The sequence below is a fragment of the Nycticebus coucang genome, chromosome 1 (genome assembly GCF_027406575.1).
Source record: "Nycticebus coucang isolate mNycCou1 chromosome 1, mNycCou1.pri, whole genome shotgun sequence".
Classification (NCBI taxonomy): Eukaryota; Metazoa; Chordata; class Mammalia; order Primates; family Lorisidae; genus Nycticebus; species Nycticebus coucang.
The window spans coordinates 68,386,148-68,403,799 of record NC_069780.1 but is presented as its reverse complement, the minus strand read 5'-3'; the positions used below and the strand labels follow the sequence as shown (position 1 = coordinate 68,403,799).

General features: G+C 40.5%; 2 protein-coding genes across 5 annotated transcripts in view; one reads left to right on the top strand and one right to left on the bottom strand.

The window, feature by feature from the left end:
- The window catches only part of INPP4B (inositol polyphosphate-4-phosphatase type II B), an 881,338-nt gene that overhangs the window by 603,214 nt on the left and 260,472 nt on the right, over positions 1-17,652 (top strand). For all 4 annotated transcript variants that reach the window (XM_053582182.1, XM_053582180.1, XM_053582181.1 and 1 more), the window contains one exon: positions 6,317-6,367. In XM_053582182.1, coding sequence (XP_053438157.1) covers positions 6,317-6,367 — 51 coding nt within the window. The remainder of the gene's footprint in view (positions 1-6,316; positions 6,368-17,652) is intronic.
- Positions 11,180-11,916, bottom strand: LOC128579971 (peptidyl-tRNA hydrolase 2, mitochondrial-like). Its single transcript, XM_053582184.1, has one exon. The coding sequence runs from the start codon at positions 11,843-11,845 to the stop codon at positions 11,306-11,308; it is 540 nt and encodes a 179-aa protein (XP_053438159.1). The 5' UTR covers positions 11,846-11,916; the 3' UTR covers positions 11,180-11,305.

Here is a 17,652-nt window from a genome sequence, read left to right as displayed (position 1 = left end):
TCAAGGCCAAGAAGGTTGTCTATAGCTGGATCTGGTGATGGAGGAGGCCCTCAGACAAGGAATGGGTGTGCATGGCCTCTAGCAGTGCAAAGCAGCCTTCTATTAAAAGCCATCTGCTATGGCTCAAGCCTGTAATCCTAGCACTCTGAGAGGTAGTGGATTGCCTCAGCTCACAGGTTTGAAACCAGCCTGAGCAAGAACCCTGGGGTTCTGGATGAACCCCATCTCTAAAAATAGCCAGGTGTTGTGGTGGGCATCTGTAATCCCAGCTACTTGGGAGACTGAGGCAAGAGAATTGCTGGAGCCTAAGAGCTTGGGGATGTTGTGAGCTATGACACCACAGTACTCTACCAAGGGTGACAAAAAAAAATAAGAAAAAGCCATCTGGAAAATGAAGATGTTGGTTCTGGAGTGGCAAGAAACTGAGTTCTGAGAACAGTCTGAGGGGGCTTAGAAGCACATCTTTCTCTAGTGAAGTCTCGGAATGAGGACCCAGCCTGATGATGCCTTGATTTCAGACCTGTGAGACCTGAGTGGAGAACCCAGACATTCTACCTGGACTTCTGACCTATCGAACTATGAATGAATAAGTGCATATTATTTATAAGTGGGCTAAGTTTGTGGTACTTTCTTGCACACCAGTAGAAAACTAACACAAGCATTGAATATTCTAATGGTGGTAGTGATGGCTGGCAGATGGTTTTCTTTTGTGTGGTCATTTTTTTGGACCCAAGTGAAGCTCTTTCATCACCTAAGGCAGGCGTCCTCAAACTTTTTAAACAGGGGGCCAGTTCACTGTCCCTCAGACTGTTGGAGGGCCGGATTATAGTTAAAAAAAAAAAAAAACTATGAACAAATTCCTATGCACACTGCACATATCTCATTTTGAAGTAAAATAACAAAATGGGAACAAATATAATCACACCGCCTCATGTGGTCTGCGGGCTGCAGTTTGAGAACCCCTGACCTAAGGACTGGGCTCCTTTATTTCTGGCCACTGGAGGAAGAAAGATACCGAAGAAGGCACATTATATCCATTTTTGGAAAATCCAGCTTTTATGCAACCACATTTCACTGGAGTGACCTAGTTATATGGCTATCCCTGGGTACAAGGGGCCCCAGGATATATAACCCTGACTGGGCAGCTTCCTTCCAGAAAATTTATATTGTGGAAAGGGGCTAAACATTTCTGTTCCAGTTAGATTTTCATATGTTTGAATACTAAGGCAGTTATGTGTCTCATTCCAAGTAGAACAAGAAAATGTGATGATATTATATATTCTAATTGGAAGCACATAGAGAATTAGAGTAACCTCTGTATTAGGCAAAGATCCTAATGGCACACTCATCATCAGAGACATTACCAGATGTGTCCATATTCTCAGAAGAGGATCTGGGCCTTCGCCCTGCCTAGAGGTGTTCCTCTGTGTGACCAAATCCTTTCCCTCTGCCTGTTAGCTGAGACTGTGAGAGGCTACTCCTTCCTCACTTACCAATGAGGACATGCTTCTGCCCTGTGCAGACACAGGGGGCACAGCCTTCTTCTCTGGTCTGGATCCTCAACAAGTCCTACCATTTCAGGCATCCCCACTGCCTCATACTCATACAAAAAATGCAGCAATCCCATCCCCCAGGATAGCAACACCTGTGCTCTTTGTAACAAGATTGACTAGATAGCTTTGTTCCATCAAAGTACTGTATTCGGCCACTGCAGTGGCAAGTGCAGTCTCTTGCTTGGGAACTATTAAGGTTTAGGAGATAACCTATAGGGATTTTATGAAAGAATGAGTATAATGTAATATATACTACCCGAGTTTGTTTTGTTTTGTTTTGTTTTCAAGATAAATTTAGTAAAATTTTGCACCTTTCATTGCAAAGGTTGATAAGGAAGGAAATATGTTTTATGTGAGAATTAAGAAACACTCAAGATGTAATATATAACCCGATCTTCTGCATAGTCACTCCTATTAATTGCTCTACCTTGCTTTATTTGACATCATAAAAGTCTCAACAAAAAAAAAGCAATAAGAACTTTAAGTTTGGAATAAGGAAGACATTCTTATGTTCCGAAAAGGGACAGGGAGGGACATAGTGAAGAAAAATAGGGAGATGAACTACTGATAGGACCAAAAAAGGGAAAATGGATTCCTAAGGAAGGCTAGTACTCTCGGGAGGCATGACACTGTCCATGAACTGGAACATTCCAAACGCTACAGTGACAGCCATGGCCTCACCCTCCCTCATCAGCATGTCTTATCTAAATCTGTTCAGGGTTCATTATTTTTCAGTGACATATTCTTCCCTTCTTCCCTTTCTGTCCTCCTTCTCTGCTTCCCTTCCTTCCTTTTCCCCTCCTTTTTATTCTTCTCTTCCCTCCTCATTTTCTTTTTTTTTAGAGACAGAGTCTCACTTTGTCACCCTCGGTAGAGTGCCGTGGTGTCACACAGCTCACAGCAACCTCCAACTCCTGGGCTTAGGTGATTCTCTTGCCTCAGCCTCCCAAGTAGCTGGGACTACAGGCACCTGCCACAGTGCCCCGCTATTTTTTTTTTTGTTGCAGTTTGTTCGGGGCCGGATTTGAACCCACCACCCTCGGTATATGGGGCAGGCGCCCTACTCACTGAACCACAGGTGCCACCCTTCCCTCCTCATTTTCTAGCTTCTTCCCTCTCTTTCTTTTTCTCTCATTTCTTCCCCTGTCTCTGGGGTAGGTGCTATTCCACAATCACAAAATGATGTAACATCACAACCTACAGGCTCTGCGTATTAACCCCATGTTAAATAACTAACACAAAGGCTGAAAGGTAACTGGCTTGAGCAGGTTAAATAACTCTCCCACGGCGACCTAGAGGCAGAGTTGGAATGATTCGAGGGTCTCTGATTGTGTCATTCCTCTATTCAAATACCTTCTCCGATTTTCTGTTGCTGGAGTAAATAAATAAATGAAATCGAACTTCAATTTTATTCCATGACAGATGGCCCTCTAGAGCAAAGGGCCCCAGCCTATTCCCCCAAACATGTGTAACTCCAGGCTTTCTCCTTCAGGGCATCAGTAGCATCATCAGAATACTCTTTCCTGAACACAACATACTACCCTCCTTGCTTTATCATATCCTTGCTGTATAAACTCCTATTCATCCTTCAAAATCCAGACTACCTCTTCTATAAAGCTTATCCTGACACTCACAGGGGAAGAACTAGTTATTCTTTCATCTAAATGCACTCACTGCATTGTACTGAATTATTTATGCTTTGTCCCACTCACTAGACTCTGAAGTCCCAAAGAAGGGAATCAATCGGACCTTCTTCACTGTCAAACCCAGTGCTTGCCACTTAGTTCATGTTCACTGTAAGGAGAAATGTATTTTACTTAAGGAAAGTGTCATTGTACCATAACCTCAGTAGTATTGACCTCAAACATAAAAAAAGGTTTAGAACTATACATATATGCTGATCAAATAGATGTTTTATATAAAAATAAGACTTTACAGAATTTAGAATTCAAATTTAACTTTACAGAATATAGAGTTGAATTTAGAATATAGAATTTAGAATTGTCTTTCATCAGTTTTTCTAAATCAGGAACTCTGCTAGTGGCTTAAACACACCCCAATATAGAAAAATGTACAATATACATATACTTATACTTGTGTTATGTAAAGTGAAAGTAAAGTTTATTTTTTTCTCTTCATCACTCCTCTCATTTTCTCTCCACACACACACACATACACACACCCTGGATATGGCTAACTAGTCCACGAATATCTTTAGATTCTTTTTCATGTATACAACTGTGGGATAAAAATCTTCTTTTTCCTCTGTAATTCATTCATATTTATGAGAAGTAAATGAGTGCTCTACTTATAAAATTAATATAAATTTAGTTCAATGACCCATGTTACAGGAATTTTCAGAATTTTTCTACATTTGTCCAATATTAATCACATTGTTTTATATTTATATATGTATATATGTACATATATGTCATCCAAATCAAGTATTTCATACAGTTGTGTATATGTTGACCTTTACCAATTTCTTTTTTTCTTTCTCTTTTTTGAGACAGAGTTTCATTTTGTCGCCTTTGGTAGAGTGCTGTGGTGTAATAGCTCACAGCAACCTCAAACTCTTGAACTCAAGTGATTCTCTTGCCTTGGCCTCCCAAGTAGCTGGGACTACAGGTGCCTGCCAGAACACCTCGCTATTTTTAGAGATGGGGTCTCGCTCTTGCTCAGGCTGGTCTTGAACTTCTGAGCTCAGGCAATCCACCCACCTTGGCCTCCTAAAGTGCTAGGATTATAGGCATGAGCCACTGTGCCCAGTCTTGACCCTTACCAATTTCTGACTGTCTTTAACATTTTGTAAATTCAAGCATATCTTTTTTGGAAGATGTTATAAGGCTGTCAAATGTTTTCTTAAAGTAATGTCTACATGCACACATATATGTGAAAGGGGGTTGGCAGTGTACACAGAGATGAGACCAAGAGAGGTTCAGTCCCCGTTTAATGAAAGGGGACTGAGACCCGCTTGGGCAAAGATGAGGACTACGTTGAGAGTGGTTTGGGGCTTGTTTTTGTACTGGTCATAGCGGGAGGAAGATTCCACAGGTTGCTGGAAGGCTTTGGTGGGCTAGGGTCTTTCCGGCAGAAGTCTTGGGGCGGGCCAGGGAGGCACTTTGTTCTAGGAGGGGAGGAGGAGGAAGGGTTTAGGCCCCTATCAGCATGTGTATGTGTTGGATATTTATTCACACTGTGTATAATTCATCACACCATATCTGCTTGTGTTTGTATGTATATGGATAGAGAGAATTCATATTTATATACACTATATAGATAAAGTTCACATATATACAGACTATATTGTTTACTGCAACCTGCTGGTTATATACAGGATCGCCATCCTTCGAGGCCAGCTGATAACTCTCAGATAATGAGACTGAATGGTACATCTGGGCCAAAGAACATTAACAAAGCTACCAAACTGCCAGTGTTCTTAGCTAGTGAGCACTCTATCATGCAATCCTGCGTTGATTGTGTTCTACAAATTGTGTTGTTTTCTCTGTTGGGATCTGTCCTGTCATTTATTTTGTGCTCTGGTGAACAATTTTGAGTTATAATGCCTGACAAATTGTGCAAGTGAGATAGTTCTGGATCTGTTATAAAGAAACAAAGAAAGAGAGAGTTAAGCTAGAAGTTAAAATGCACATTTTGCTATGGCTTGCAGCTTTTTTCAAGGAAATGGAAACTGTGCCAAAGACTAGTAGGCCATTAGGAGCTGGCTCCAGTCTTTTGATGTGTTAGGGTATTATAAACATCTCTTCAACCTGAGAGAATTGATCTGATCTAGTCAGGGATGTCAGGACTTAAGGTACTGTAAAAGAAGTATGATTTGCAGCTGCACCTCCCAAGAGATTTTGTTGAAATGACCCCTTATAATGTTGGTGCATCTAGTATCCCCGGGCCACTGTTCCAGAATCCCTCCCTCCTTGCCCAGATGCTCTCCAGTTAAACAGGATGTGCTTATGTATTGCTCTGCATTCATTTAACTTGTTATCTCGTCTTCATTTCAAATTAAGACATACTAGATTTCAGTTAAATGTTTTTTCTTGCTTTTACTACGTTTTCCTGAAGTGAAAAAATAATTGTGGTTTTCTTTTTCATTTGAAACATTTTTTAAGACAACCATAGAAATAGAATCAGTTGCTGTGCATTAGAATCAGAATATCTGGTGGTGGGGGGGGGGTTCATCAAAAGTTTGAAAAGTTCCCCCAGGTGATTCTAATGCACAGCTGGGACTGAGAATCACCACTCAATAGAAGATATATATTCACTGATTACCTGAGGAGTTGATACTTCACTTGAAACACTTACATGGAAAGCTTTTCCAGCTGTTGTTTACACTATTCCCTTCCCCCCAGTTGAGAATTACTTTTCAAAGGAATTCAAATGATGTTATCCAGAAATTTCAAGTGTGTGTGAAACTCACATCCTATAAGGAGTGTGGGTTTGGATACTCATTTGGAGAATAAATATTTATTGAGTATGTATGGAAGCTCTGGGGGATGGGGTGAGGGTCCCCACCAGTGATGGGGTGAGGATCCAGGCAGCTCTGCTTCCATATAAAATTAGGAAATTTAAGAATAATAACATAAAGGGCTGTGCTGTGACAGGTGTTGCACAGCGGTAACTTTATTAATGATTAACCATAAGTCTGAATTGACACCAGATGAAGGAAATTGAAACTGAGCACCTTTGTGAAGCTTCTGTGCTAATTTCTATGCCAAAGTCATGTAGAAAATGTTTGGTTTTCTCCATAGGTTCGAACCAGTGTCCTGCCTGAACATAAGGATCCCCCACCAGAAGTTGGGGTAAGTGTTTGTTCTGTTTCCAAAAGGCACATTTATTGCTTCTAAAGTTAATCCTTTGGATTTTCTACCACCTCCTGCCTGGTAGCTGACAAATGAAATTGAGTTGAATGAATAGGGTGTGACTTTGAGGAACCATTGTCGTGTATTTGCTCAATTACATGGAATTCATTCCTTGTCTCCTGAAAATCAGCCTCACATGAATTCATACTAAGTTCAGCTAGCTAAAGATGAGGCTAGACCTCACAGGTAGCTGAACTGCAATTCACAGCCAACATTCCTGGGCCACCAGGAGGCTAGGGAAGTTACAGTTGGGATCGCCACCTCTTTAGGAAAGGGGAGGAGAACCAGCCACCGAACTGTGATGTCCTTCTGCTTTCTGCCCCTTAAATCGTCTAACGAAGGTAAGTCCGAAGAGAGGCTGCCAGCCCGCTGGGGGGAAATCCTGCAGAGGTTTTCCTGCTACATCTGAACCATCACATCTCGAGCCTTCAGAAGTTGTAAGACCTAGAGGATACTAGATGCTTTCTGCTTAGACAAGACTAGAGTAGGCGAAGCCTGCTTTTAAAAGATACAGCCCAGCAGGCAGAATCCCTGAAATCTGTATGTTTAAAGTAGTGGGGAAAGTGCCAAAGTTACTTGAGTCTAAGAAGCCCTGGGGCTGAGCCACCTGAAGTCGCTATTTGAAGCCTGAGAACCTGCAAGGCACTTCACAACCTTTTTCCAGCCAGCTTGCGCAGCACGGTACAGGGCCCTGCTCTTTCTCCCAGACGGCAGCCACTGCCCAAACCTGCCGAGGGAGGGCGCGCTGCACACAGACTCACCAAGGTGCGGGTAGAGTTGGCGGAGCAGAATGTCCACCGTCTCCGCCTTTGCTGGTGCAGAAGCGGGAGAATTGGAGTGTGTGCTTGCTCTCTCATGCCCGACACAAGCGTCCGTCTCTTCCTAGGGACAGGTTGAGTAACTCTTTTCATACAAATGACCCTTTAGGCTTTGTTATCTGCCTGGCCCTTCCACCCCGAGTGCCTCTTTCACTTCTGCCCAGTGGTGCTCAGACTACATGGGCCTTCAGATTTTCAAGGGCTCTTCAGGACCTGCCCAACCTCAGGCCTCCTAGGACACAGGCACCGTCTTGGGCTGCTGCTCCCCACGGTCCCCTCTCCCGCTCAGAGTCCGCTCACTTACCTCCACCGCTTCCGCCTCGCACCCCATCCCCACCCCCCTGCAAACAAGGTCCTGGCCTTCCAGTGCGTGCTCTCATCACACCCTTCACACTGTCTCATGAAAGGGGAGACTTTTTAAAATATGTAACCATCAATATGGCTAATACACTATTGTATCTATTTATTTATTGAGGCTCCAGAAGGATGAGCTGGTTTAATTTCTGTCCTCTAAGTGCCCATCCCCCCAAGTACTCCTGTGTTGAATTCCTCCTTGCCTGAAGCTTTAATCTTGGCCTAACTATGTAAATTTCTCCTTTCTCTTTTCTTTTTTAAATTTTACACTCAAGGTTCTTTGAAATCCATCTTATTCATTTTAAACCTGAAGTCTTTAATTTTCTTTTCTTTCATCTCTTCTTCTCACGGTTTCCCACCTCTGGCTGAACTTTCTGTTACTCTAAATGTGTGCAACAGAGAGGGAAGTATAACCTGAGTCCCACATGTGCCCTGCCCTTTTCTCCTTACTCAGTGTCTGTGGCAAGGAGGAAGGAGGAGAGACAGAGGTTCATGCCTGTTTGCCCATGGTGAGAGTAACGTTTCCTTTCTGTTGGATTCGAGGCTTCTCAGACCCATGCGGCCTGCCAGAGTTCTGTGTGTGGCAGATGTGGGATTGCTGGCTCTCCTGTAGGGCACACGTGTAGGTATTTCTGGGGGCCTTGTCAATTTCTCCTCAGGCCCTATTTCCCTGTCATGAGGATGCTGGTTCTGGGCCAACCTCCACCACTGCACCCTGTACCCACATACTCTTGCTGTGGGATCTACTGTTGAAGCACGTGGCTCAAGCCACTGTCTGTGCGTGTCTTTGACACCTGGGAAGCTCATATATACACATGTGCCATGCCACTGAGGCACTGTGTGTCTTCTTTCTCAGGTCAGCCAGCACTCTGCTGATGCTTTCTGTAAGCCCCCGCACCCTCGGTACTAGACAGCAATCACTGATTCTCAAAACAGAGCCAGGCATCAGCTCCCAGTGGAGGGAAAGATGGTTTGGACGCCACCAAGCTTTGTAGTTGGTAACTGACCCCTTGGCTTTGGCAACAGAGGTGTCTTCTAGGGGGATGACTGAGAAAGAGATAGTATACCTCCCAGAATGCTGGCCCTCCTCTCCCTTCTAGACTCACATTTATGTTCACTGGGGAGGGTGTGTTACGGTTACTCACAGACCCACATCTCTCAGCTGGCCTCTCAGAAAGCATCCTAGTGAGGTTGCTGACTCCAAACCCTGCTGGTTCCCTGAATTTATAACGGCATACATTTTGTATATTGTGTCCTCATCTTGACAAAGACTCACCTGTAATTCCTGGACCAAATCTCAGTTGACATCCTGTGGCATGCCTATTCTAGAAATTAGAAATGCATTTCGAGGCATTTCCCTGACAAACTGTGGCTTAAAAGTATTCAAGAAATTTGTTTTTCTCAGGTTATAAGAAGTCTTGGCAAAATTGTTCAGGGATGCAGCCCTGACTTCAGCCATCAGACTGTACCCATCTTTTAAAACTTTTTTTAAATTTTTAAAAAATTTTGGATTAATATAAGGGTACCTACAGTTAGATAGGGTAAAGTCTGAGTTACAGTTGAGTCCTTCATCAGGAAGTATGTCCTATACCCTACATTGTACCCATTAGGTAGGAACTTACCAAAACCCCTCTCTCTGTTCTTGAATTTACTGTGTTTTTCACTTGTGAGGACTTAACAATTGTTGATCTACTAGTTTCAACTTAGTACTGGGTATACAGGATTCTTGCTTTTTCATTCTTGAGATACTTTATTTGGGAGAATGTTCTCCAAATCCATCCAGGTAAATATAAACAATGCAAAGTCTCTATCTTGTTTTATGGCTTGATAGCATTCCATGGTGAACATACACCACAGTTTATTAATCCACTCCTGTGTTGATGAGCACTTGGGTTGTTTCTACAACTTTATGATTGTGAATTGAGCCACTATAAACATTCAAGTGTAAATGTCCTTATGATAAAATAATTTATTATTTTCTTTCTGGTTAAATAACTAATAATGGGATTGCAGGATCAAAGGGAAGATCTACTTTTAGCTCTTTGAAGATTCTCCATACTTCTTTCCAAGGGGGCTATCTTAGTTTGCAATTCCATCAACAGTGCATAAGTGTTCCTCTCTCTGTGTACCCATGCTAGCATCTGCAATTTTGGGACCTTGTGATAAGGGCTATTCTCACTGAGGTAAGATGAACTCCTGTTTACTTAGAGTATTGCACAGTCTGGCCATTGCAGCTCTAGATAACACATTCCAGGTCAAGGGAAGAATAAAGGGCAAAAATTTATGATCAGCTGACCTGTTCCTTTAATTCTAGGAAACAGTGACTTTCTGGGAAATCTTAGTATACTGCCCCTCACATGTCACTGGGAAGAGCTGAGTCACTAGATAGAGGCAATTCCCTATGTAAACAAAGTAAAGATGGCGTTAGTACTGAAAATTGGGCAGATAGTCCCAGCTACTTGGGAGGCTGAGGCAAGAGAATTGCTTAAGCCCAGGAGTTGGAGGTTGCTGTGAGCTGTGTGATGCCATGGCACTCTACCGAGGTCCATAAAGTGAAACTCTGTCTCTACAAAAAAAAAAAAAAAGAAAGAAAATTGGGCAGAATGGGGATTTGGTAGGCCATTAGCAATGTCTCCACATTCCTCCAACATGTTACACTCCATAATAGCCAAATCCTTATTTATTTTGTTCACTCTAATATTCTTAGCTTTGTGCCTGGAAATTGGCAAATATGTGATATATTTTCTGAATGAATCAAGAAACATACTGTTATTTGTCTTGCCAATTGGTTTATATTTTTTAGAACTACCAAAAAAAAAAAAAAAAGAGTAGGAGAAGTCTGGAAACCCCTAAGAACCATATAACCCATAGCTCAATAAAATGGCCAGTGAGATTACAGAACTAACATTTCAAGCATAGTGTGAGCCTGAAAGAGAACAAGTCAGCATGCCTCGGCTTCCTGACATCTGTAGATTATATGTTATTTTTGACAAGGAAGAGTTAACACATCTTGAGTACCTGTGGCATACCACTGGTTACTACACATCCTATTAGTTAATCCTCAAAATATTTCTTTGGACACCACACAACAGGTCTGAGAGTTTAAGCTCTTGGCCAAGGACAATGGCTACATCATTACGACAAGCTAAGGGCTCTAGTCTTTAAATACTCTAACTTAAAAAAAAAGAGCTGACAGGTTTGGTGCCTGTGCTCAGTGGTTAGGGTGCACCAGCCACATACACCAGGGCTGGTGGGTTTGAACCCAGCCCACGCCTGCTAAACAACAACTGTAGCAAAAAAAATAGCTGGGTTTGTAGCAGGCTACTGTAGTCACAGCTATTTGGGAGGCTGAGGCAAGAGAATTGCTTAAGCCCAAGAGTTTGAGGTTGCTGTGAGCCATGACCCTACGGCACTCTACCGAGGGCGATATAGTGAGACTCTGTCTCAAAAAAAAAAAAAAAAAGAGCTGACATTTTTTTTTTATTGTGAATCTTTGAAATATGTATATTTCTATACATTTTAAAATAGCATTTACTGGAGGCATTCAAACAAATTCTTTTTTTTTTTTACATGATGGAAAAGCACAGGAATAGGTTTTATTTTCATCTCAAGAACATTTAAATTGAGGGAAGAAATTCAGCTTTTATTGTTAAAATTTGACAAGCATCAAACACCTGATAGAGGAATTGTCGTCGTAAAAGTCCATCTAGTAAAGTTTTAGGTGACCAGTGACTTTGTCAATTAAGTCTGCTGGTCCTGGCCCAATTCCTAGCACAGTTCGAGAGCCTGGTGCAATCTGAGTACGTCCAGCATCTTGGATTAAACTTACAGTCAGTCCCAGCATTTTCGCATGGGTCAGTAACTGAACCAGGGTTTCTTCATCGGGAGCTTTGACCACCACTTTGGGCTGGCCACAATACTCCCACTGTTTGAGCACTTCAGGGTTTTTCATTTGAATCTGCTTGTAGGCAGAAACAGCAGCATGAGAGCATTGGGCAGCCACTTTTCCTTTTCCCATCTTTAAGTCAGTTCGAACCACAAGAATCATTTTGTACTCCCCACTTTCTCCTAAGATGCTTGCTTCAGTGCCTGTCTCTGTGTCTGTCTTGCTCGTCAAGCCTTTGGAAAGCATCCCAAAACGTACTCGGAGGCCCCAGCCCAGGCACATACCACAAGCAACTCCAGCAGCCAAGGTGAAAGCACCAGGATGAGCCAAATATTCCATGACCAGAGATTTGGAGGGCATCCTAAAACAACCCTTTTTCCCACTTGCGCCTTCTCCTTCTTCACTTCTAGGCAGCTAACTCGCGTCTTTCGCGCCGGCTCCAAACAAATTCTTGATGACTTAAGCAGATGTGCTTAAGTATGTGCTTGTAGACCTTTTAAGTTGCAGTCACAGTAAAGGTATAATTTTATAATAAATGATTTTCCTCAAAGTGCTCTGTAATGTTTCTTAGGCTATTCATTGACTTTTTTATTGTTAAATCATAGCTGTGTACATTAGTGCAATCAAGGGGTACAATGTACTGGTTTCATATACAATCTGAAATATTCTCATCAAACTGTTCAACGTAGCCTTCATGGCATTTTCTTGGTTATTGTATGTAGACATTTGTATTCTGCCTTTAGTAAGTTTCGTCTGTACCCATTCTAAGATGCTCCCTAGGTCTGGCCCCACCCATTACTCTCCCTCCACCCTAACCTCCCCCCTCCCTTCCCCTTCCTTGGCCCTTTCCTCATAATCTTGTGCTATAGTTGGGTTATAGCCTTCATGTGAAAGCTATAGTTTAGCTTCATGGTAGGGCTGAGTACATTGGATACTTTTTCTTCCATTTCTGAGATACTTTGCTAAGAATATGTTCCAGCTTCATCCATGTAAATATGAAAGAGGTAAAGTCTCCATCTTTCTTTAAGGCTGCATAATATTCCATGGTATACATATACACTTATACACTGCTGGTGGGAAAGCACACTAATTATGTTCCTTCTGGAAGGATGTTTGGAGACTACTTTGAGACCTAAAAATAGACCTGCCATTCGATCCTATAATTCCTTTACTAGGTTTATACCCAGAAGACCAAAAATCACAATATAACAAAGACATCTGTACCAGAATGTTTATTGCAGCCCAATTCATAATTGCGAAGTTATGGAAGAAGCCCAAGTGCCCATCGACCCACGAATGGACTAGCAAATTGTGGTACATGTATTCATTGACTTTTAATAGATTTCTTCCCAATTCTTTTTTTTTTGATGCCTTTTTTATTTTTGTTTATTTGTTTTTTAGAGACAGATTTTCACTTTGTCACCCTTAGTAGAGTGGAGTAGCATCATAGCTCACAGCAACATTCAAACTCCTGGGCTCAAGTGGTTCTCTTCCCTCAGCTTCTCCAGTGACTGGGACTAAAGGCACCTGCCACAACACCTGGCTTATGATGCCTTTTTAAATGTTAATAGTTCATGTATTCTCTTTCTTTTCCTATGGGGTGGGAAAGAATGTAGCCGTATCTGTTATGGCTGACTATGAGCAAAGGCCTGACTGAGTTATGCATATGACATGTTGTGTATCAGCCTCACAATGTTGCCCTAAGATCTTCAAAAACCTTTTGAAATTTCCACCATAGTTCCTGTATATAGTTTCATGAGAATGGGTCCAAATATTATCAACATACTCATTTAATGACTCAAGTGGCAATGACCCACAGAAATATAGTATGTGCCACAAAATGCGTGCCACATATATAATTTTAAGTTTTCTAATGGTTATGTTTTTTTAAAAAATAAAAAGAAACAGGTTAAAAAATTTTTAATATATTTTCTTTGACTTAACATATGCTAAATATTATTTTAAGATGTAACTCATACAAAAATATTAATGAGGGCAGCGCCTGTGGCTCAGTCGGTAAGGTGCCAGCCCCATACACCGAGGGTGGCGGGTTCAAACCTGGCCCCAGCCAAACTGCACCCCCCCCAAAAAAAATACAAAAATATTAATGATATATTTCATATTTCTTTTTCCATTTCTTTTTCTTCTAAATTTGGTGTGTATTTTATAGTTAGAGTACAGTTTGATTTGGAATATATGTTCAAGTTAGTGGCTATTCATTGGAGGGTACAGCTCTGAACGATAGTTAAAAAAATTGCGGTCCCTGCAAATTGTAGTGTAAAGGAAACCTACATAGGCTTTGTGAGATGAACATAAGTTATGGAGGTTTGGCCAACTTGTGACAATGTGTATGGGTTTGTACCTCCTCCAACTCCCTTAATGGTGGCCAGGGAGCCACTGGAGACCTGCTGCATGGAGGCGACAACCTCTGGTGGACAGTCTGAGTATCTGTGACTTCCTCAGAGTCCCCACAGGGGCTGGCAGAATAAACTGTTTTATGTGCACACTCCCTACAGGGAGAGGCCAAGAATTATGACAAATATCCCACTTTTCCCCACTCTGTTTGATATTAGTCTCCATCCAAATGAGTGATTGAAATTGTGCATCATGCAATTTAATGATCATCTGCTTTGGGGTTTTTGCACCAGAGTAATAACTGTGAGAGTTTACTTGTCATGAGCAGGCAAGAAAGGTTAGAGCTACATGTTGCTCAGGCAGAGAGGCTGTCAGAAGGAAAGAGAATTGCCACTTGTCTTAAAATGAGACACAGCGTGAGAGCTGAAAGAATTCTGGACAGAGAAGCAAGAAACCTGGGTTCTAACCCCACCTCTGCATAATAACTAGTTGTGCCATGTGTAAACCACTTAACTCTCAGGGGTCCCAATTCCTTCATCTACAGATGACCAATGCCTTAGCAATCTTTAAGGTTCTTTCAACATTCCATAAGATCTAATACAAGTTTGTGCTATAAGGAATCATAGGTAACACTTTCTCAATAATAACTACATAAAACTTTATGGTTTTTGTATTTTTTTTATATTTTATGTAGAATATCTCTGCATTTGTGTTTCCTCTGAATCTACTTTTTAGGTTTCAACAAATTTTTTTTTGTATTGCTAGCATTTCTCATAGACTTCTTAATATTTTTCTTCTTCTTCTTTCTATTTTTTATTTTTATTTTTTCTCTTCTTCTTTTTAAAACACATTATAGTACTTTTCTTTTTCCAAAGAGTATTTAATCTAGATATCAGATGCATTTAAAGCATCTAACAGCTGAATATGTCACCTTAATCACTATGCAAGCTAATATTTATGGTATTACTTCTTATTTTCCTGGCAATACACTAGATGCTTTAAAACCATAAAAAAAGTTACAGATATCACATGTAATTTCTTCCAGGTGGAAATTAAGACATAGAGTAGTGGCATAACTTGTCCAAGGGCACAGACTTCATCAGAGAAAAGACGGGGAAGCAAGAGCTGAGGAACTGTTAGTGGGTAGTGAGCTCCGGGGCTGGGAAATTGTCTAGATTTCCATTTTGGGGCAGAATAACTAATTCAGGACTGCATCCAGACTACTGAGCTCCAACTCTATTGAGGCTTTCCTTTTTTTTTTTTTTTTTTGTATTTTGGAAACTTTGCCCCTTAAATTATATTTGAAATACAAAAAAAAATTGAGTAAGTTCTTTTTTATAGTTATGATTATAGTGACAGCAAAGGTAAAATATATATTAAATTATCCTTTACATTAGCAGCATGTTCTCAGGCAAAGACTGTTTTTTGTCTATTTCATTCTCTTACCATGTGTCCAGTGACTGTTCACATAGATAGATGATTCGCTTTCTAACTTCTGGGGTTGGAGAATCCTAGTTTTATTTATACCGAGGTAAACAAATACAAGCAAACATAATAGGAAATTCCATTGTTTGGTGTTACGGGTAAGACATATATAAGTTGTCTTTAAATTTTTGGATTTTTATTAATGCATGTTATGCAACACATAGTCGCAATGTACAGTTATTTTAGAGTAAATAACATTTATACCTAAATAACACTTCTTCTGGTTTGACAAGATTCCACAATGCAATGCTTTGGCGCCATTATCAAAATTGATTTTCAACACGTTGCCTTATTTCTGTAAGTGCTTGCATTATCCTTGAGATCAAGCATGTGGTGGACAGTTGTCATGGCAAAGCCTGACTCATGGGCATTGTTCTTGGCACACTGCAGGCACTTACAGTGGAGCCCTCCTATGCCAGACACTGGCTTGGCCAGGAGAGGGACAAGCCAAGTCTTGTTTCCGCAAGAGTTCCTGCTCTGGTGGATAGGAGAAACATTCATGTGTGGTCATAAATTTTACTTGCAGCTGTGCCTTATGGTGCTTCTGTAGCTTATGTCTGAAAGTAGCAACTCCACCTGTCTCTTGTTGCCACATTCTAGTAGTCTAGGATGTTAGCTGCTTTTGTTGATAAAAAGACTGCAAAAATCTCATGACTTTGTACTTTGTTTTATTAATTCTAGAATCATTCCTATCTAAAAATATCTCAAAAGGCAAATAGAAAATAATTTTGAATTTTAGGGCATCATGAAATTTGTGATTAGGTAAGAGGTGTTTTTGAGTGCAAATAATGAGTGAGGAGTGAGAATTTAAATTAAAAACCCTGATTGTCATAGAAAGTGAGATAGACAGCTCTTTAAATTATAAAATGCTAAATTGAAATTCGCTACACCAGCATACATTCTGCACACCATAAAATTGTTTTGATTTTCCATATTTCAGTGAATTAAAATAGCTTATAAATAACTGTAGAAGGAGTATTTTTCCTCTAGCTAATAGAATAACTTACTTGAAAGCTAGTGGTCTATGCCATTCATTCATTGTCATGTATTTATCACATACCTACTGAGTGTTCATTGTCATGTATTTATCATATACCTACTGAGTGCAATGGGGGTCATCAAAAAACAAAGATTTTGAGGACCTTTTCTGTTACTCTTTTTAAAGAGCTACAAAATAATCCATTAAATATATAGTTTATCAGGTGGTGATAAATGCTAATGGAGAAAAATAAAACGGGTAAGAAATAGAGAATAACAGAATGGCTGTGTGGCAAGGGAGAGCTCTCGGCTGTGGGGATGTTCTAGAGGCATCTCTGATGAGAAGACAGATGTTTTTGTTAGCTGAATCTCTCCTCGGCTCTCTCTGTTCTTTGCTGAAAAGTCATCCTAATTTCTGTATGCTCTGTTGATACAGCTCCTGAATTTCCTTCTCTGCTTTGATCACTCATATATCATCAGAGTTTGTTTCCACAAATCTTCTATTTTTGACTAATGTTTTTCACCTAATTATTTAATCTCTTGATTTTTCATGCTTAGGTAACGTGTCTACATAGCTCCTTGAGTTTCAGTTTGATTTAAGGTTTACCTTTCATAACGTATAAGCATTTCCAACTTTAGAACTCAGTTGTGTTTTCAGATGTTTGACTTTAACCATTCAGAAGCAGCCCTTCTAAATTTAAGTTTTGGAGAAAGGGAGAGAAATTTTGATGTGAAGCTTTTTTTCTTCCCTGCTCAACAATCCCCAGTGTGGACGCAGCCTTTCATGTGTTGAATAACTTCCTATTTACTTATGAAAAGATCCAATTTACCTCAAACTACTTAAATCCAGCCCTTCATTCTAGTGCAGCCCAGCAACAGACCCATAATAAGAGAATGTTCTGGAAGAAGTTGCATTGACTTCTTGCAGAGTATTACATTGTGTTGGCAGCGGCATCGGTAATAATAGGGGTTTGCTATTTTCCTATTTACTCTTTGACCTTAAGGGAAGAATGAGAAATCCTATTTATGTTATTATACCATAATATTGTGACTTTTAGATTAGACGTATCCAGGGATATTAAAAAGAAATGAAAGTTGTTTGTTTTTTTTTTTTTTAATCCTAGAAAAACACACACACACACAGCTTGGCATTTTATTCCTTACATTGAGCTGAAAAAACTAGAAAGCAGATATTTATAGTCAACACCCAGTATAACAGGCTATAAAAGCAATTTTAGAAAATGTAACTTTTTGTGTGTTTTGGAATGAAATTGTTCCATGCTAGTAAAGAAATAACAAAGGAAAAATGCTTTTAAATGTTGCTGTAATTGGGGAGAAATATAGCATTT